This window comes from Columba livia, chromosome 4, assembly GCF_036013475.1.
Source record: "Columba livia isolate bColLiv1 breed racing homer chromosome 4, bColLiv1.pat.W.v2, whole genome shotgun sequence".
Lineage (NCBI taxonomy): Eukaryota > Metazoa > Chordata > Aves > Columbiformes > Columbidae > Columba > Columba livia.
Window position 1 is genome coordinate 48,996,199 of NC_088605.1, and position 21,343 is coordinate 49,017,541.

At 40.4% G+C, this 21,343-nt stretch overlaps 1 protein-coding gene and 1 long non-coding RNA gene across 2 annotated transcripts in view; one reads left to right on the forward strand and one right to left on the reverse strand.

Annotated features, from left to right (window-relative positions):
• Positions 1-21,343, reverse strand: part of LOC110365240 (uncharacterized) — a 362,256-nt gene that overhangs the window by 84,992 nt on the left and 255,921 nt on the right. The window contains exon 22 of the long non-coding RNA XR_010472314.1: positions 1,108-6,356. This is a non-coding gene — a long non-coding RNA (uncharacterized LOC110365240). The remainder of the gene's footprint in view (positions 1-1,107; positions 6,357-21,343) is intronic.
• TECRL (trans-2,3-enoyl-CoA reductase like) overlaps positions 1-21,343 on the forward strand; it is a 59,723-nt gene that overhangs the window by 717 nt on the left and 37,663 nt on the right. Inside the window, exons 2-3 of the mRNA XM_005511249.4 lie at positions 868-1,164; positions 17,136-17,187. Of these exons, the coding sequence (XP_005511306.1) occupies positions 931-1,164; positions 17,136-17,187 (286 nt within the window). The 5' untranslated portion in view covers positions 868-930. The remainder of the gene's footprint in view (positions 1-867; positions 1,165-17,135; positions 17,188-21,343) is intronic.

Below are 21,343 nucleotides of genomic sequence, written 5' to 3' on the forward strand. Positions count from 1 at the left end.
CCTCTAACACTGTAATCCTTGGCAGTCCAGGGAAATTGAGGCAGAAATCTCAGGATGGAAAAGTGCCACCAGCTCTAGTAAATCATATTAAAAAGTCATACAAGGAAAAACTATGTTTAAATAAGGCTTGGGGAAGCCCTTGGGGAAGAGAAAATTTGCTGTTGTAAGTAATCCTTATTTTTACTATTAAGGCTACTTTTGTTTTGCTGCTGATTTGCATTGTGAAAATTAATTGTCAGGAAATAAAATGAGTAAAATGACCCAAGCCCTGAATTAGTGCCTTTATGATTATCATTTCCTTTACTTCAGTTGAGTTTCCCTGGCAAAGCTGTAAGGAAACCCCTACCCTATTAAATAACAGAGTTCACAGTACTAAATACAAGTAGGTACAAGATCCTCTCTATATTTGCAAGTTACCCCTAAATTTTGCTGAAGAACTCTTGGCATATTTTTTAGTAAATACTTCTAGAATAGATGACATCCGATGTAATTTTGCAGATATAGATTAAGGCTGTATCACATGCACATAACACATATATATGTATGTACCTGTACCTATACATATCCATAGATTTAAACATCCATCTCAATAGATAACAGTGGAATTTGCTGTATTCATTCCTGATTCCTTCAAGGGTCTGACTTCTTCTATTAGGGAATCTCTAGATGTGGCATTTCAAATGTTGGTTTAAATAAAAATAATAATAAAGCAGCAGCAGCACAGCATAGCACAATAGCAGGTTAAATATAGACATGGATTACAGAGCCATTGTTTTCACTCCTCCTAAATAAGACAGTACTCTTAAAATGGAATGCCACTTGACCTTTAGTGTCTCATCAGTCTGTGATTGTATTTAACTGATGCAGAGAGGAAACATTTTACCCTGGAACTGTCCCCTGACATGACGATCGCTCCTGCTGGGTCACACCATGCACAGAAGGCAGAAACCCGGAGCTCCGGAACACAAGAGGGACCTTGCAGCTCACAGAGGAGCTCTATCCATGTCTCACAACGACACACGCTCTTTTTTCAACTTGTCTCAGCTTGTGCTCTCAGCTGGCCAGCTCAAATCACCACCTGTGCTCAAACATTCCAAAATCACTTACTTTGAAGTGGAAATTCTTGATGTGCAAAGTAAGAAGCAGATCTGCATTGTGGACAAGGTGAGTGTGTTATTCCAGGATGCAGAGGATGTGCCTCGTTCACAAGATGCCACATCAGGGATTCTGTTTTCACTCTGTTGTGGTCCTGTTCTGTAATATAAATGCTTCCATTCTTTTCACTAGGAGATAACCAGAACTTGTTAGTCACAAGCCTTGGCTGTGTTACTCCTCAATTTTTACAGATAATCCAACACTGGTTTCTTGTAGATGTCCTAGCTACTCTGTGGACTCAAAATACATCCTTAGGCTGTCTCTTGACACTTAGATTACAGTGTTTATTTCAGAGCACAATACTTTAATGTCTACATTGGATTGTATATTCAGTTTTAATACATTCATAAAGCTTAGCATCCCTGCAATGCTTTGGGTTCTTCGTATCTAAACATATTCAGCTGTGCTCTACTTATCCGATGGGGCAGAAACCTGACAATATTTAAATTTGTATTTTTAAACAAACAGTCTTAGCTAAGAAAAGTGCTTTTAATAAAGTAAATGAAAAAATACAAACTGCAGTCAAGTTGTATAAGTAGGAGGAAAGGACTGGGTAGGAAGGAAGTTTACAACACAGTAAACAAAAGCTGAAAAAATACTTCATAATTATTTTCATCACAGTTTTTGTGGTTCATTGTCCCTCAGCAGAAGAGCTAGTCTCTTGCACACCATGAAAATGGGAATCTGTTTAGACAAGAGGAATTTTCTGTAACATATTAGAGTTTTGAAACTAACTGTTTTGCTGGAAGAAAAAAATAAAAATAACACCCCCCCTTATATTCACTGGCAACAGCTGGAACTGGTGGATAGGTTTGCTTCATAATGTTCAATTTAATGCCTTTGATATATGCGGGATGGAATACCACTAGATTTCTCATGTTCCTGGTTGTTTAAAGGGTGTTTTTGCAATTTGTATGCCTGGTTAAAGGCAAATGTCTCCTTTGTTCATTCTTAATGGGCAAAATGTTTTTTGAGATTTTTTTGATCTAGTCAAAGGGGAAACATGTAAAAAAATGACGAAATAAATATGACGACTATTAATACTAGTTCTAATCATAGTGTTTGCATTATTTAATTTATTGAGTGATATTTACACAGTTATTTAAAAGGTTATCTAAATACTATGCTGAATAAGGTTTTGATCCAAAAAAAACCGATGTGAGTCTCTTTCTTATCTTAAGCTTTCCTATAATTAAAAGAAATATATTGAGGTCCCTTCCAATCCCTAACATTCTGTTATTCTGTGATATTAAGAGAAACAGAACTAGACCATGGGCCACATTTCAGGAATCCTTCCGTGATGCATAGAAGAACTGTAGTCTGCTGGGACAATCACAGACCTGCATTTTAATCTTTATTCTGAATTTTGATGAGCCTTAACATTTTTTACACTGTCCCCAAACCATGGACTCTGCCCATTGTAGCGATGGAAAGTGAGTTACGGGTAGTGACAGCAACGTACTCTCTATATAGAGGTAAAATACACATGGAGGAGCAATAGCAACTGTAAACTGAAAGCGTCTGCTCAGGAATCTATGTTCAATTTACAAGGCCATTGCCAGCAGCACGGACCTTTTTAATTTTATTTTTTATTTTGGCTCAGTACCAAGGAATTAGTGCAAGCATGGTGCAAGGTTGAGTTTTCCAAGATGGCCTAAAGCACTTGTATTTTGAATGCACATTCACCTGGCTGTCTGAGTCCCTTAATTTACTTTGAAAAACCCTTCCTAAGGCGACCCTGAAAGCACAGAAGTTGAGTTCCTTGCTTCAGTGAACATTTGTTAGTATTGCTGAACTTCATTTTACTTGATTATGCATAGTCTTCTGCTTAATTAAATACAACATTGATACAGACCCAGCATGACACTTCTAATGGCTGTTTCCTGTTTGTAAGATAATTATTATTAGCTTAATTTTTCGGGGTTGCATGTAATTATTACTTGTCAGGATTTATAATAGGAGAGAATAGAAACCATAGATTTTACAATGTATGTATTTACTGTCTTGCTGTCTATTGTTAGTAGTTCAGACTATTCTCATTTAGCAAATGCATTTTCAATATTCACAGATTAATAAATCTAAAGGGACAATACTATAATGGCAGAAAGAAAACCCCTTTCTTTCTCCGTCTAATGGAAACTCAGACAGAGTGATCAGATGATTAATGCTGTGTAGTTAAATACCAGTCACTGCTTCCAGAGATTTAGTTTTTGTGAGACTCTTGCATCAGAATCCTGTTCAGATTAGTGGGGACTCTGTAAAGCCTGCAAAGTGATGATATATCTAACTATTTTTGGTATTTTGAAGGAAAAAAGTCCCATGCTCAGTGCAGTGCCAGGGACTTAGCAGAGGTGTGCTCTCGAGCAATTGGTTGACATCAGTAGGCTTGGAACTAGTCATAAGTAACTGGGAATCAATTCTCCATCTTTTAAATGAAAATAACATTATCTGCTTTGGCTTTCTTACCCATCTTACACTTTGGGGAAGGATCAGTCACTTAATATATGTAAGTGTGGTGAGTGGTCACTATAAGGTCTTTAAGATTGATTTAAAGAACAGAATAAATACATATTTACCTGTTTTTTAAGCCCATAAGATATTAATACATTTGCATCATACTGCGGGCTTTTCCATAGTCAGAAAAGGCAGAAAAAAAATACTGAAAGGAAGGAGCAGAAAACTCCAGACATATCATCATATAGTCACCCCTCCCAGGAGCTGGGTCTTGAACCTGCCTAATCTACCTAATCTACCTAATCTACCTAATCTTGCAAAACTTGAAGTAAATTCACAAGAGTCAGCAACACTTGCTGTTTGTTTTGTACATACACACTTCAAACATATATTTTTTTATAAAAGTATAATTTCTTTAACATTGTCAACCTGCCCTGGAGACTTCCTCTGCTATGGATGTGAAATTATGCAAGTAGTTTGGTGTACACAAGCTTTTCTGGCAAGTTCCTTAAAGAATTTAAAAGAGAAATAATAACAACATGAGATATTTTTCCCCAGATTTGCTCTTGGTACAGAAATCAATTCTGAAGAGAGATATTAGGGAGAAGAGGTTCCAGATTTTGGGGCTGGGGAGAAAAGGGAGGAAACAGAAAGGTGTTTACTCAAGTAGGAAAAGGCCTCACAACAGCTGGTGGCTGAAAGCCTCAGTTAGGCAAATTTAGCCAAGAAATTTGGCCCAGATTTTGACAGTCAAATCAAGGAGAGACATGTAAGAGTTGGGCGTCTTCGGTCACTTCAACACAGAAAAGGATGCTGCATTTTTAAAACATGTTCTGTAGTCAAAACGTGAGTCACACATGTTTCTGGCTCAAGGAGTAAAAAAAATATTTGGAAAATAATAAATCTCTTTTTTGAGCAGTGTAAAAACATCAGGTGAGCCTAGATCATCACAAGTCCCTTTTTATGGATGAAATTCCTTTCTGTGAAAAGGAGAGGGCATGTAATTAGTGATGACTAATATTCTGGTATGAAATACTTTCATACTTTCAAAAGGAGTCGCAAAATGTCTAAGGGATTTGTCTCCCATTTAATTCCAAAAAGCTATAGAAAACACCAGAACATACAGAGTTCACGAAGTGTTAAAAATATAAGATAATCACTTTTCCTATTTTTTAACAAATAATACACATTTCTCAGCCTCAGACACAACTTGTGAAAGATACATGGCTACTCAAAAACTGGTTTACATAATTCCAAAAGCCTGATGTAGGTTAGTTTCAAAGTTACTGCTGTGCAGCTATTTGATTTGTAAATGCTGTTAAGGCAACTCATAACTATTGCTGTTATAGCATTCATTGCATAATATTTTTTATTCTTCAAATTAACTCATAATAAAATGTATTTTCCTACAAATGTAGTGCAATGTAATTAATTTTGCATGAGTTGCTTTTAAGGCAGAAAGCCTTACACAATATAGGTTTCACAGAATAAATCACCTTTGGGGAAAACAGCAGAGAAAGCTTTTTGCCATCAAAAGCCTCAGAGCACCATAGTTTCATGCTTCACAATTTTGCTGGCTAACCTGTAAGCAGAGGGGTAAACTCTGGTTTTAGCAGAGCCTCTTTTCTTGGTGTGCTGCAAAGATGATGGAAGCTTCCTTCTTCCTTTTTATACATTTCAAGCACAGCACTGTCACCTCTTGCAATTTTACAACTCACATTAAAAAAAAAAAAAAAAATTATTTAAATCACCACCTTTAGCAATCATGAACCTTTCAACTTTGATTATTTAGTTCTCTAAGTACACTTCATCTTCCTACTGTGACCCCTGGACACTCAGAAAACTGAAGGCAGATCAAAGGACCTCGTGATTTCTTTCTGTGTTTCTCATTCATGGTTTAAAAGTTTGTGACCCAGATTGCAGACTTTGGAAAACCCAGTTACTAATAGTTACGTGTTTGTGGTTGATAATATATAGTGTGGGAACATTTAATGGTATGTTTGTGAGTGCAGATATGCTGTGCAATGCATACAGTGAAAGTGAAACGAACATTTTTATTTCTGTAAATTAAAGGACCTTTGCGTAGTGCCGGTCCTTTAGTTACGCATTTTTGTCAGGCCCAACATAATATCAGTTACTTCTATATATACAACTCTCCTTGATGTTTAATATTACACAATACATGTATACCTACACCTTTGGCTAAAAAGACAAATTAGGGCTTATTCTGACTGCTCTGAAAGGCTTGTATGCCTCTGTCCTTATATCTGCCCACCGTGGCTTAACAATAAAATGGATTTACACTGGCATGCCAACAAAATCAGATACAGGCAGAAATGGTATCTCCAGTGTCAGAAATCTCTAATTCTCTCCTGTGGGCTGCAGCTCTGTCACAGAACATGAGCAGCCAGGAACAGCTGTCACCAGCTCTTGTGCATAGTCATCTCTAACAAATAAAAATAACTTCTTGCATCACGACTTGGAGATCAGACATACTACATTGATTTAAAGTGAGCAAATGCAATCATTCAAGTAGGTAATAAAATGCTGCAAAGAAACTCTTTTTAGTACCAGGACATGGCCTTCATAATCAGATTCTAGGGAAGTATAGTAAAGAAGTCCTTTCTCAGGAAAGAGATTAGGGTTTTTTACTTGCATTTGGAAAGAGGATTTTTGGTGTCCTTGTCTTTCACTAATTGTTTTCACAGCATCCAGCACAATGGGGATCTGGTCCCTGCTGAGAGGCACTGCAAGAAAATACATTATATTTACAAACATGTTATAAAGCCTGTGTGTTTTCTTGCCTGTAAGAACTGAATCTTATGCCTACTCCCCAATGCTGAGGTGATGACAGTGGTATTTTTTTCCTCAGTTATTGGTTACACTCGGCAAAGTAGGTAAACATACTCCAATTCTATTGATGCAATGCATTACACTCATTTCTTCCTGCTCTACTAGAAATTCACATCATTTTAATGTCAATATAGCTACAGATAGTTTCAGATGAAGACACAATTTCTGCTTGCTCTTTGCTGTTACCATTCTTTTTTTTCAATACAGCTTTTTAAATAGAATACCTGTAGAAATGGCCTTTAATTTATCTGGAAGAGAGAGACTGGGGAGCGGAGAAGCTGGTAACTTCAGGGCATTTAGTGTTTGTAAATGGATAATTTAAAGAATTACAGAAGAATAATGCTTCAGCTGAGATTAATTTTCAAAGCTTAGAAGTGCCTTTAAATGACAGGTTTTATACATCTCTTATTTTACATAGAGAAGTCTAAGCCTGGGGGGAAGAAAGGGTGAAATATATAAATGATTAAAAAAAATAAAAATAAAAAAAAAATAAAGTTGCTTCAAAGTTCAGCAAAAACAAGAGAATGAATTCTTGAGACACCAGTGGTGCTCCAGCTCTTCATGATCATGAGCTGCTTGTTCTGACCAACGCTAGAAGTCAGTTATGGCACTAGAGTAGTGAATATTGCCAAAAGTGTCTCTGTAGTGTGAAAATGTCCTCTTCTCAACAAAGTTCTGACATTTTACCCCAGCTGCACATTTGCCTTCTTGCATCAAAGATAATTCACGGATTATTGAAAATTATTAATGTATTGCAGCTAGGGAGCTGTAGGAGTTTTATTAGGCTAATAGTTAATCAGCACAACCCATTATTGAAATTTAGGTGTGTAATGGCAACTCATACAGGCACTGGAGCATTGAAGTACTCCTGCCCATGATTTATTGGTTCATCACAACAAGCTTCAGCCTCTTTCCAAAATGTTAGTCCTGTGATTCTTCACAAAACACCTGAGCCCTGTAGCAATGGATCTATAAATATCTAACAGTATATATTAATGCTATAATTGTACTGTATCTGTCTACGTTTAAACAATTGTGGCTTTTAAAAAGTCCTTAAAATGCAAGCTTTCCTTTTCTAATATATACAGCTCTTGTGCTACAAGAGAACAAGTTGTGGCAGTAAAACAGCCCCACTTTATTGTCCAGTGGACACATTGTAGGAGCCAGGCAAGAGCTATGGGGTGGCTGGAAAAGGCTTTGGAGTCCCTTATATACTATATATATATATATATATATGTATATATATAAAAGAAGATATGGCTTTAGTAGCCCTGCTACTTGTAGAACCACTTGTTTTACTAATACATGTTCTCCTGTGAATTTTTAGTTGGTTGATCTTGCTCTTGCTTTTTGTTTTCATACAGTCCCTTAAATAGTTTGTGACCATGCTGTTCCACGTATTGGTTTCTTCGGTGCACTGCTTGATTTTAAATGTTATCAATCTGCATAGGTGTAAAAGAACAAGCAAAAGCCTCTACAGCCATTTGATAGAAGAGAGAAGGCAAATTCAGAGAGATCTCACAGCTAAGCTACATGCTTAATCTGTTCTAGGACTTGCAATTGAAATCCAAACAAAACTCTACACCACCTTCTTCCTAAGAAGAACTGGTCAAAGTTTTGGTTTTGTTTTTTAAATGAAACCAGTCCATATCCCAAATATTGTTTTATTTGCAATTTAGAGTGAAAACAAATGAGTCTTGAATTTTTGATGAGGTAGAATTTGTGAAAGATTGCTTTACAAATTAACTTTGCAATATTTCAATCTCTTACGACACAATAAAAATTTAATTTCCGGTGCAATTCGTTTTACAATTTAACAGTTCATTTATTTGATTATTATTTCATATTGGGTTATTTTCCATGACTTGAAAGCCATGTGTTATATTATTTTACACTATCATGATTGATATGTCATAAAATAATGCAAAAGAAATGAAAGTGCCATGCCAATGAGAAATAAGAAGAAATAAAAATAACACAATGAAATGAATTTTCAGCATGTTCTTGAAAAAAAAGTTTTCTATTTCGTTTTTAAAATTCAAAGTCAATACAAATTTACATATCCAGAGTTCTGCTAGAACAATTCCATTTTCTGAGTAGAAAAGCGTTGTGACAGAATCTTCCTGACTAGTTCTGCTGTTGAGCTCTTAAGATGATTACAGCAACCTCTCTCACTGCTCTTGCACAAAAGGTTAGAAGACAGAGAGGCATATCAGTTCTGTTCGGATTTGCTCAGCAATAGCTGAATGTACTGAATTTTGTAAATTGAGGGATGGCCTGCATGCCACCTGTCTGCTAAAGGTTTGCATTCTCTTCCCTTCTTGTCTTTAGCAGAGGGAGAAAAAGCTCTGACAGATTTAAGGAATATCAACAGTTTCTGAAAAGACTGGCTTGAGATCAGAGCTAGCTCTTTAGTTTTCACTAAATTCCACATAAAGCATTTGTGTAGTTGCTGACAACACTTGTCTGTGTGTACAGCATTTCCACGATGGGCTCCTCTACTGATAGGTCTTTGGACATGACCAGCGCACTGGTTTGCCAGGCTAATGAGTGCAGTGAGGGAAGTTACAGTAAAACAGTAGCCATTTTTAATACTGTCTTTGAAAAATAACAATAAGAAAAAATAATCAGATATAGAAGCCAAAAACCCCACAGAGATCAATTAGAACAGGTGTTTATCTGATAAACTTTCTGTGAAAAAATGCTGCTTATTTCTAATAATACAGAATGTTCCCCAAGCAAGGACAGGATGCAAAAGCAGCAATGATGAAGTATTTGCAGTATTGAAAAGTATTTGTTGAGTGCTGAATTTGAAAATTACCTGGCTTTCTCATTATTATCTGTTTTGGGGTCAGATTCTCAGCTGCAATAAGCTGACATCACCTTTTTGAACAGATTTACCTTGGCTCATGATGGAGTCATCTGTGGTTTAATAGGTAGCTGCAATGGCAGAACTTCTGAATTTCTGCAGTTATGGAGAATGAGTGCCTGTTGGGAAGTAGGTGACTAAGCAGTGCAGTGGTACTGACACATCACAAAGGGAAATGTTGCATAAAAGATCACCTATCTCGTAAAATTATTCAATTATTCAATTATTCAAATTCATATTGATATTCTGCTAACCTCTAACCCCTCAAATAATTCTTTAGTGCAAGAAGTGTGTGATGCAATTACATACAGATCGCCAGATTTGTTATAATTCCTTGACTTATAAATGTGAAAGCAGTACGAAAGTGGATAACTACCTGATTAGCTTTCAGTCACAAAATGCACTATTAAGTTCCCATAATATCTTCCACTTAGGGCTCTTCCTTGAGTCATAGCCTAGGTTACTAATATTGTATTTTAGGTCTTAAAAATAAATGCGAAGCTTTGTGCATTGCTGCATAAAGGAAGGCTAGAACTGGAACGGATGAACCAGAAGGTCCTTTCATTCTTGAATTCCTAAAAAATGAAAAGTTTCCTCAAATGGAAAAGTAAAAGGATTTTTTCCTTTGAAGGTACAGGAAAAAAAGGATTTGAGGTTTTAAAATCATCCTTTTGTGAATGAAAAGTGTAATGAATGCAACCCACACCTGTAAAATACAAATTTTTCCTAATACGTTTTTATGAAGCAAATGTTGTCTCAAACCTTAACACATGACAGCAACATATCTGAAAGTTACTTTTATTTAAAATCTGGTGTTAGACTACAAGTTAAGAAATTGCATGGAAAACTGGCTTGACTGTCAGAGAAAAGATAGGTACCAAGTAAGAGATGTTTTTACAATGAAGTCCATCTTGTTGTAAATGAACCAAGGGTGGTCTTTCACTCTGTTTTCCCTTTGTGTATTTGAAAAGTGCTAAAATAGAGAAAAGGGAAGGTTTATAACACTTTCAGAAATCTTTTAAAAGAATAAAAGGAGAGTAAAACTAATAATTACAGTGAAATGTTCTAGGGTGTTTTATTCAGTTAGCTCAAAGGGTAGTAAGATAAGGTGCTCTTCCAGTCCTTACAATTCTTTAGCTCTTATTGATGTACAATGAAAAGAACAAAAGATAATTAATGGTCTACAAAGAGGACAGTCTTAGTAGTAAGCTGATGTCTCAGCATCCATCTTCACATTGATCGATATTAGAATCCATAACTTCATCAGTTGTTTTATGAGGTCTTTAAAAAAGTGACACAGAATTACCAAGAACATAAGAAAATTTATTTCATTCTTTTGTGACTATAGTCTCGTTATTCTGCCTGGGAAGGGACACTGCGACTCCTCTGTGTCACAGCCCTGTCTGAAGAGGAAGACATTTGTGTAATTTTTCAACTTGCTGTCTCTGGAGTGTGTCCCAAGCCAGTTAGCCCATAAAACAAGTATCTGGCCTCCTGGCTGAGCCTGCACTCCTGGTGCCAAACAGAGCTGCCAGGCTGTGACTAACCACCCAAGAAAACCATTTAAACCAGTTCTAGCCTAAACTAGCTGGACTATCCTCAGGCACAGCAGTGGTCTGGCAATTGAGCTACTGAGAGATGCTTCTCATAGGTGTCCTGTGGAGCACAGTCCAGCTGCAGCTATGTGGTCTCAGCACTGGCTTGGGATGTAGGGCAGAGAATATGTGATGGTTCATGTCACACTGCATGGACATGATCATGGGTTCATAGAATCATAGAATCATTTGGATGGTGAATCCACCACTGCCCTGGACAGCCTGTTCCACTGCTTCATGACCCTTTCTGCAAATACATTTTTCCTAATATCCAATCTGAACCATCTTTGGCACAACTCAAGGCCATTTCCTCTTGTCCTATTGCTTGCCTTTTTGGAGAAGAGACCAACACCCTACATGCTCCAGCCTCTTTTTGGGCAGTTGTAGAGAGTGAGGTCTCCTCTCAGCCTTGTTTTCTCCAGGCTGAACAAATTGGGTTCCTCTGCTGGGAGCACAGAACGTGGCAGGCACTTTGTAACTTTTAAACAGCTAAGGCATGTGAATTGTTCTATGAGTAGAGCAAAAACACATGTTTAGGCTAATATTAGGCTAAAGTTAGGCAATATGAACCCCATGGCTGGTATAGCAGGGTTTGGAGGGGAGCAAGCCTCAGGCTGAAAAATAAGGGATGTAAAGGTAAAGTTGCTAAGAAGGGCTGGACTAGAAATTCTGCACTGAATGAATGCAGCTCTGCCCCGAACCTGGCACATACTCAGCTGGTGCAGATGGTGGAGACCATGGGCTCGCTTTTGAGCTAGATCAGCTCTGTAAGTGTGCTCAGCTTAGCAGTCTTTCAGCTCCACCTGACTGACTCAGCTGATCGGCTCTCCAGGGCAGGGGCTGGCCCTGGCTGCTCTTTCCCATAACCTGACATGGTAAAATGCTGATCCCCTGTGGGGATGCAGGCACTGCAGTTATGTGACTTACTGCATTTAAAAGTCCAGAGGGTCCTCCATCACATTGGAAAAGACCAGCCCCTTCCTCGAGCCAGCAATGCCAGCTCTGGTGCACCCAACAGACTACTATGCACTGCTGATCTTCCAGACAGATGGGGAGGAAGCTGCATCCCGCAGTCTGAGTGGAATGAAGAAAGATTTCAAGGCCTTGGGATGGATGGTGAAAGAGTCTGGAGCTCAAGTGATTTTCTCTTCCCTCCTTCCAGTTTTGGATGATGACAGGAATAGAAAAATTCAGTCCATAAATGATTGAATACAAGACTGGTTCTACAGGTGTGGCTTTCGATTCTTTGATAAGAGATGGTTTTATAAGATACCAGTGCAGACAGTGATACGTGGGATAGGTTTATCTCACAGGGGCAAAAAGATGCTGGGACAGGAATTAGCAGGGCTCATTTGGAGAGCTTTAAACTAGATTTGAAGGGAGATGGGGTTTTAGCTGGGCTTGCATCAGTGGGGCAGCACTCTAGAATTGAAGACTGGGAGGCTTCCCATACCCTTAGGGTGAAATCTCTGTGCTCAGCTCACTCCCTGAAATGCCTGTACACCGATGCACGCAGCATGGGGAATAAGCAGGAAGAGTTAGAAACCTGTGTTCGGGCAGGAGATTATGATCTGGTGGCAGTTACAGAGACATGGTGGGACAGCTCACAGGACTGGAATGTGGTTATGGATGGCTATGTCCTTTTCAGGAAAGACAGGCCAGCCAGGCTAGGTGGTCGAGTTGCTCTTTACGTGAGAGAGCAACTACAATGTATTGAGTTCTGTCCAGCCACGGATGAGGAACAAGTTGAGAGTCTATGGGTGAGAATTAAGGGGCAGGCTGGCAGGGGCGATACAGTTATGAGTGTCTATTACAGGCCACCAGATCAGGGTGAGGAAGTTGATGAGGCATTCTACAGGCAGCTGAGAACAGCCTCAGAGTTACAGGCCCTGATTGTCATGGGAGATTTTAACTTCCTTGATGTTTGCTGGAAGGACTACTCTACCAGCAGTCCACAGTCCAGGAGGTTCCTCCAGTGCATCAACGATAACTTTCTGATGCAACTGGTGGAGAAACCGACCAGGAGAGGTGCACTGCTGGATCTCATCCTCACTAACAAGGAGGGTCTGGTTGAAGTAATAAAGGTTGAGGGCTGTCTTGGTCACAGCGACCATGAAATGGTGGGGTTCAGCATCTTGTGTGGCAGGAACAGAATAGCAAGCAGAATCACAACCCTGGACTTCAGCAGGGCAAACTTTGGCCTTTCCAGACAGTTGCTAGGGGAAATCCCATGGGCAAGGCTGCTTGAAGGTAAAGGGGCCGAAGATAGTTGGTTAGCATTCAGGGACTGCTTCTACCAAGCTCCAGACCACAGCATCCCGACATGTAGGAAGTCAAGGAAGGAGCCAGGAGACCTGTGTGGTTAAACAGGGAACTCCTGGGTAAGCTCAAGTGGAAGAGGAGAATTTATCGATCATGGAAGGAGGGGTTGGCCACTTGGGAAGAATATAAGGCTGCTGTCAGAGGATGTAGGGAAGCAAATAGGAAAGCTAAGGCTTCCTTAGAATTAAACCTGGCGAGGGAGGTCAAGGACAACAGAAAGATCTTTTTCAAATACATGGCAGATTAATACCAGAGGCAATATAGGCCCACTGATGAACAAGGTGAGTGCCCTGGTGACAAAAGATACAGAGAAGGCAGAGTTACTGAATGCCGCCTTTGTCTACTCTGCCGGAGGCTGTCCTGAGGAGCCCCGTATCCCTGAGGCCTCAGAGGAAGTCAGGACAATGGAGGAGTTTGCCTTAGTTGATGAGGACTGGGTTAGGGAGCAATTAGGCAATCTGGACATAATCTCTCCATAATCTTTGCCAAGTCATGGGAAATGGGAGAGGTGCCTGAGGACTGCAGGAAAGCAAATGTCACTCTAGTCTTCAAAAAGGGCAAGAAGGAGGACCCAAGTAACTATAGACCAGTCAGCCTCACCTCCATCCCTAGGAAAGTGATGGAATAACTTATCCTTGGTGCCATCTCAAGGCATATCAAGGATAAGAGGGTTATTAGGGGCAGTCAGCATGGCTTCATCAAGGGGAGATCATGCTTGACCAACCTCATAGCCTTTTATGAGGACATAACAAGGTGGATAGATGATGGCAGAGTGGTGGATGTGATCTACCTTGACTTCAGTAAAGCATTTGACACAGTCTCCCACAGCATCCTCACAGCTAAACTGACGAAGTGCGGTTTGGATGATCGGGTAGTGAGGTGGACTGTGAACTGGCTGAAGGAAAGAAGCCGGAGAGTCATGGTCAATGGGGCAGCATCTTGTTGGAGGCCTGTATCTACTGGAGTGCCACAAGGGTCAGTACTGGGGCCAATATTATTCAATATATTCATCACTGACTTAGATGAGGGAATACAGTGTACTATCAGCAAGTTTGCTGATGACACCAAGCTGGGAGGTGTGGCTGACATGCCAGAAGGCTGTGCTGCCATCCAGCAAGACCTGGACAGGCTGGAGAGTTGGGTGGGGAAAAATTTAATGAAATATAACAAGGGCAAGTGTAGAGTCTGGGCAGGAACAACCCCAGATTCCAGTATAAGTTGGAGAATGACCTGTCAGAGAGCAGTGTAGGGGAAGGGGACCTGGGGGTCCTGGTGGACAACAGGATGACCATGAGCCAGCACTGTGCCCTTGTGGCCAGGAAGGCCAATGGCATCCTGGGGTGTATTAGAAGGGGGGTGGTTAGTAGATCGAGAGAGGTTCTCCTTCCCCTCTACTCTGCCCTGGTGAGACCACATCTGGAATATTGTGTCCAGTTCTGGGCCCCTCAGTTCAAGAAGGACAGGGAACTGCTGGAGAGAGTCCAGCACAGGGCAATGAAGATGATTAAGGGAGTGGAGCATCTCCCTTATGAGGAAAGGCTGAGGGAGCTGGGTCTCTTTGGCTTGGAGAAAAGGAGACTGAGGGGTGACCTCATTAATGTTTACAGATATATAAAGGGTGAGTGTCATGAGGATGGAGCCAGGCTCTTCTTGGTGACAACCAGCGGTAGGACAAGGGATAATGGGTTCAAACCGGAACACAAGAGGTTCCACTTAAATTTGAGAAGAAACTTCTTCTCAGTGAAGTTAACAGAACACTGGAATAGGCTGCCCAGGGACATTGTGGAGTCTCCTACTCTGGAGACAATTCAAAACCCACCTGGACACATTCCTGTGTAACCTCATCAAGATGTTCCTGCTCTGGCAGGGGGATTGGACTAGATGATCTTTTGAGGTCACTTCCAATCCCTAACATTCTGTGGTTCTGTGAAAACCTGCACTTCTGCCCTACGCTAGGAGATGTGACAGATTTTGATTTGCAGTCTTGCATGCTGTAGGGTTGTTGCTACCTAACAGCACTTGTATCTATATCTGATTCTGGGCTACAGACCCCACAGATGGGAGAAAGCAATTTCAGATATTTTTAGAGGTTTTAAAAACATAAACCCCTCCCATTCCCCAACTCAACTGCACAGTGCTCATATACATCACAAGAAAAGGCACATGTAGACTATGGGAGATGTGCTGTTCTACTGGAAGTTGCATGGAATGGCTTAAGCATAATGAACAAAATCTGAACTTCATGTACCGCTTAGCACATGTATCATTTTATAGCTTTAAATCACTGAAAACTGTATTGAGCTCTGTCCCTGTTCATATTATTATCAGAAAGAAGTTGGCTTACTCCTATGCACTAATGGCATGTCTATTGTGTATTTGTGTGGGGTGTCAAATTATATAAGAGCAAAAGTTTTCTTTCTGTACTGATTTCTTGCTTCTGAGTCAGCAATTCTATTTCCTTATATCAGTGTTTTTCCAGACTCAGTCTTTTCAGCAAAACAACCTATGTTAAAGTTTTGGCTGATCTCTACTAGCAGAATTTCCTTAATTGTTCTCTATTTTTTATGCATGATTATTGTCACAATTCACTAATATGACAAGTAAGTAAAATAAATAAATAGATAACTATCATTTATCACATTTTGAAGAAGTGGGGCTGAAGATGGTGCAAAGATCTAAGCAAGGCTGAGTAAGCTGATTAATGCTTGAGTGTATGAGCTCTAGCTAATGCAGTGAAAAAGGAATTGTATTGTTTAGGTGGGAAAAGAGTGACAAGCTTTTGCAGAGGAGAACTGTTGGGTTCCTGTGTAACTGCCGAGGAGGCTCCACCAGGAACCTGCCGTGTTCTGGTTAGACTGGGGGAAGCTGGAAATGGGGTGAGCCAGGTGAGGAGTGCCCAGCCAGGGAAAATGGTGCCTTGTCTGTTTCTCTACCTCAGAAATTCTCTACCAAAAAAATTCTGCTGCTGCTCCTCAACCTCAACCTCCACCACTTATGTTGCACAGGTGCCTAAAGTCTCCAGGGAAGGCAGTTTTCTGCATTCTGCTGTCTTGACTGCAGCAATGAGGTCTCTCGCTAGAGTCAAAGCAGATGCCCATGGTTAAGACACAGTTCAATTTACTTCTCAGTCTCTGTGCTTAAATGAACAATATAGAATATTAACTCAGTGTCAACTGTGAAGGCATGATCTTGTTAAGACCAGACCCTTGCCTCTTGACACCTCCATCTCTAGATGAATATAGTGCATCCTGAGGTTGTCCATTCCCTTTCCTTGTAAATGCAAGGTCCTTCTAAGTCTTTCACTGTAGTAACTTCAGTATTTCTCAGGCACTTTGTACAAATTGTATTAAGAAATCAATATACATAATAAAATAGAGCCTAACAGGCCTCCAGACTGCCATCTAACACTGTGACACCCAAATTGCTTCGGTGCACATGAACAACAGCATACATAAGCCAACTCATTTCAGACAGAAAAGACAGAACCTGCTACCTTTGTGACTGGCCCCTCCAGGAAGACACCTTCAAGTCTTTTTACAAGAGACACCTAATGCTTGAACCTGACTTTAGAGCTACCCCTTTATGTTGTCCTATTGGTATAATCTTGGAGGCAGCTACTGCCTCAAGCAGGGCCAGAACTTTCCCTCTTAACCCTTGGAATTTTAGTCTTCCAGTGACCAAGCAGAGGTGGCCCAGGTCATGTGTAAATCAAATACAGACAATGCTTAATAACATATCAACATGTGAGAGCAAATTGGCTGATTTGCTTCATTATTGCCTAAGGAACTTGCAGACTAATTGAATCATTTCTCCATAGAGGAGAGAAGGGTTCCCAGACTGAAGATGACAGAAAAACTAACCTGCATGCATTTTATTTTCTTTTCCAGGTATCTCCATCATCTACCCTTCTTGATGTGAAACACAAATTTCACAAAGCCTGTAAGTACTATGGATAGCAGGCTGAAGGCATAGTTAGAGGCCTTTCAGCTTAGAGAAACTAACAAATTTATTTTTCATTAAATCTCGCACAAAAGTTAAGAGTGGCTTGACAGCTCCAGTGCTAAATTAGAGCAGTATTTGGACTAAGGTTCTACTGTAGCTATCACAGATGCAAGAGGCTGGAAGGAGAGGACTGCATAATTTGCCAGCCCATGAGGAGCAAGACTTTTCTATCCTCTTTTTAACATCACAGTGTCAATTCAAGACCACGACTGCATTTGCCCTTCCAGTGTTATATGAGATACGCTTCGATAACATTAGATGGCTTCAAACTGACCATAAACAGACCAGACAACTACTGTAGTGGGGAACTCAGGCGCAGAGTGACTGAATGACATATCTGGGTCGTGCAGGCACTTGGATGGACTTCTTGACTGACTCAGCCATGTCCAGTTCCCTAATGTTTGGGGCAACCTCCCTTTCTTCTAGTAATGCTTTTTTTTTTTCTTTTTTTTTTTATTTGTGAGGAGGGGAGAAAATGAGGGGGAAGGTAATTTTTGCACATATAGACCACAGATATGGACCTTGTACATGAGATGAGAGCAATCATACTTGAAAATCCCTCTTGCTGCCAGAGAACAGAGCCATTTTGCTGGATTCTTCCTTTCTGTTTCATCCTGGCCACATGCCTCCAGCCCCTTCTTACAGGGAGCTGGATGGAAAGCTGGGAGAAAAAGTGATGAAGGTAGCGAGCACCAAAGCTTGGTGGCATTTACTTTTATCGACTGATTGCTGGGTCAGGATTTTGGGGAGTAGGGCCAAATACACCTGAAACCTTCAAGATGTTTATGTATGTATAGTGTGAAACGCTAAAATGCTGCTGTATCTGGTTTATAGAGAGTCTAACTGTGTCACCCTTGCTCCTACACTGAGAAATGTTTCTCCCACTCCTGTCTCTGGGAAGTATATTGCTACTTGTGCTGAGGACTGGTAACCTTGAGTGTCACTCATGTTTGAGATGTGCAGGTCTGTGAAAGGCCTGTTAACTTGAGCTGGACTTCTTAGAACTGATTTAGTTGAGTAGAAAATGTGCCAAAAGAACTGAGGGCTGGAAGTGAAGGCCACAGAAACTCAAATTAGGAATGAGGTATTTGGTTCCAAGAGGCAGGATGGTTTACTGTTGGAGTAAGCATCTTAGATGATGGGCTTTCATTATTTTTACAAAAAAGGTTACATTCAACCTTTTTTTTTTTTTAAAAAAAAAAAAAAAGCTTTAGTCAAGAGACAGAGCTCAGACTAGGGTAAGGAAAAGAAGTATTATGCTTCTCCTCTGTCCTTAAAATTTTATAAAACTCTAATGCTTGAGGCTCCTGTGGTTGCACAAAGGCTCAGTTGATGAAGCAAAAGGCTGTTGACTGCTCCAAAATTATTTGTTTTCACTCCCTGTATGGGCTTGTAAAATGCAGGAGGGTAAAGTCCAAAAACTGCACAGCTGAATATGAAAAGGCCTGAGTGCATAAGATTTAATATTTCAATAAGAGTATGTCCTCCCATCAGTTTGTGAAATGCAGTGCATTTCTACCTAGACTCTCCTAAATCAATTTAAACTGGGTTTATATTGATGCAGCTTGAAGATCACTGGCACAGAGGTTTATGCCAATTTAACTATAATGAGGTTTTAAATGGATTTGGGCTACAATGGTGTGAGTCTGTGTATAAGCCATTTTAATGGCACCAGTTTTCATATTTAGAGGTACCTCACTGCTCCACAAGTACTCCCAGCGATGCCAGTAGAGCTGACTATAAAGGCAGACAGTAAAATACAACAAAGCACCATACAAATCCTGAATGGAAACTCTGACAGTAGGGAGCTTTACAGCACATGGAAGGGTTGTCATGTGCCTTCAGTGCTTTTTCAGTTCTCAGTTCAATTCCATCATTCCCGGGAGCACACCATGTCAGTGGCTTGTGTCCTTTTTCCCATTCCATTTCTTTTCCAGTTCCACCTGGATGTTGTTGCCTCTTGAGGTTCCCCCCTCCTCCTCCTTTCCCTCTTGCAAACAACTAACCTTCATTTTTCTCTCTTCATATAGTTTGCAGGATGACAGCTTACAGAATCCAGTTCTTTTAGGCAAGAGCTGAGAAGGGACTGAAGCTGATCTGTGGGTGCCTTTGGTTAGCATGCTATTCCATACTAGCTCATGAATTCATTTCTGTCATTTTGTGTGTGCCAGGCTCACAGGTTCCCTATAATCTCATGCTAAAACACACTCCCACACATACCACCTTACACTCTCCCTGTCTACATCCGTTCTCTTTTGATCACCCATGCAATTAAGCTTTCTCCTCAGCTGGTATCTTGTCAGCCCTTCAGTGAGAGGAACCCCTGTGCAGCAATTCCACAACCATCATCTCTGTCACTGATCAGTTTTTGCTGCCTGATTCAAGAAAGGAGGAAGAAGATTGAATTGTGAATTGCAGCACAGGAGGCTGTTAATCATTAAAATAAAATAAATGGGTTGCATGTAACATGTTACTGCTCAGTAGTATCTAAGTCACTCAAACACTAGTTTGCATCTGTGTTTATACAAAAGGCAGAACGTGGGTGTAGAAGTCCAGGAACAAATGCTGAAATACTCTTCATCCCTCACTGCAGCAAAACTGTCTCTACTGAAACAACCCCAGCAAAGCCTAACCCTGTGTTTTTTATGGCACTGAGTTCAGGGGGGCAGTCCCAGTTTTATCACTGGAGATCCAGGGATCTGTGAGCTCTTAGTGAAGAATAACCATTGAGGACAAACTGTCATTTCCTTTGGAATTAAGGGCTTTCTCCAGACTGAAGATGGATGTTTGGAATCAGCTCGTGGTCACTGTAGCCACTGTCCCTGCACTACATGACTTTACTACTATTTTCCTCCTTCCGTCGGCTTGCTGGCAGAGGTGAAACCAAGCTAAAAACACTGTATAAACAGGAAGCCTCTTATCTCATTTTCTCAATTGCTTATAATGAGTTAGGTACTTGGCATTTTCTTTATATAAAGATGAGGGTTTCAATGAGGAAAGAAATACATTTTAGGCTAAACTCTGTGAGCTTTTGTCCTTGGCAATAACTCTTCAATTTAATTTATTTTTATCTTTGCAAAATGTATTGGACTGGTGGGGAAGAAATCTTACTGATAAAAAAATGAAAAGCTGTAATAATAATGCTAATTCAAGTATCACATAACTAAAATAAAATACCTCTAGAACAGGTAATACAGTGGAGTCAGTGATCATTAAATATTTTCAAGGTTACTGCACAAGAGTACAGTAACTAGAACAGAAGGTGGAGGCAGAATAAGATCTCAGCAATATGGTAACAAACTCCTGGATGCAACCTCCTGCACAAAGAGCTAGCATGACTAGAACTACTCTTTGAAGTCAGAAAGGAAAACCTAGGGAGGCCAGAAACTGCCCTTTATGCAGAAGGAGCAGGTGGGGAAGGAAGGACAGATGGGAGGGAGCCTGGCAACGGGTGGAAGGAAAAAGGGAAGTTGAAGAGAGAACTGAGAACTTCACATGCAGAGTATCCCGGTCTGCAGAGGGGAATGAGATACTCAAGGAACATTACAAGCTGCCAGCTGTCCCAATAAAATATTATCTCCTAATCCTTCAGCTCCAAAATTGTAGCCCCCCCATCTAAGCTAACAGATGTTACATAGGGTATTTAAAATAAGCAATGTCAATGAAAGTAAATCATTAAGAAATTGTCAGTAGATGGCACTCAAGAATAAACAGCATAATTTCTCGACACTGTACAACCTCAGAAGTCTGCTATATGATCTTACAACTGTTTCTTACAGGTAGTTCTTAGGCTATTCTAAGAGCCACGTTCCCTGGAAAACCATTCAGATATTTTCTGTTGCTTTCCTCTAGGGAGAGGAGAAAAACAGTGCAATTCCTTCTTCTCAGTGGGGACCAATCTCTCTTGTCGCCTCCTCCTTCCTGGCTGCAGGGCAGCGTGTTGGAGTGCATTCATCTGCCAGCTTTCACCTACTGCTCTTCCTCCCGGTCGTTCCCTAGAAGCCACAGCAGAACAGGCAGCCCCATCGATGCTGTCACCCCTGGTCAGAGTGTATCCTGACCAACACCATGTGCAAAAGCAGCATCAAGAGCT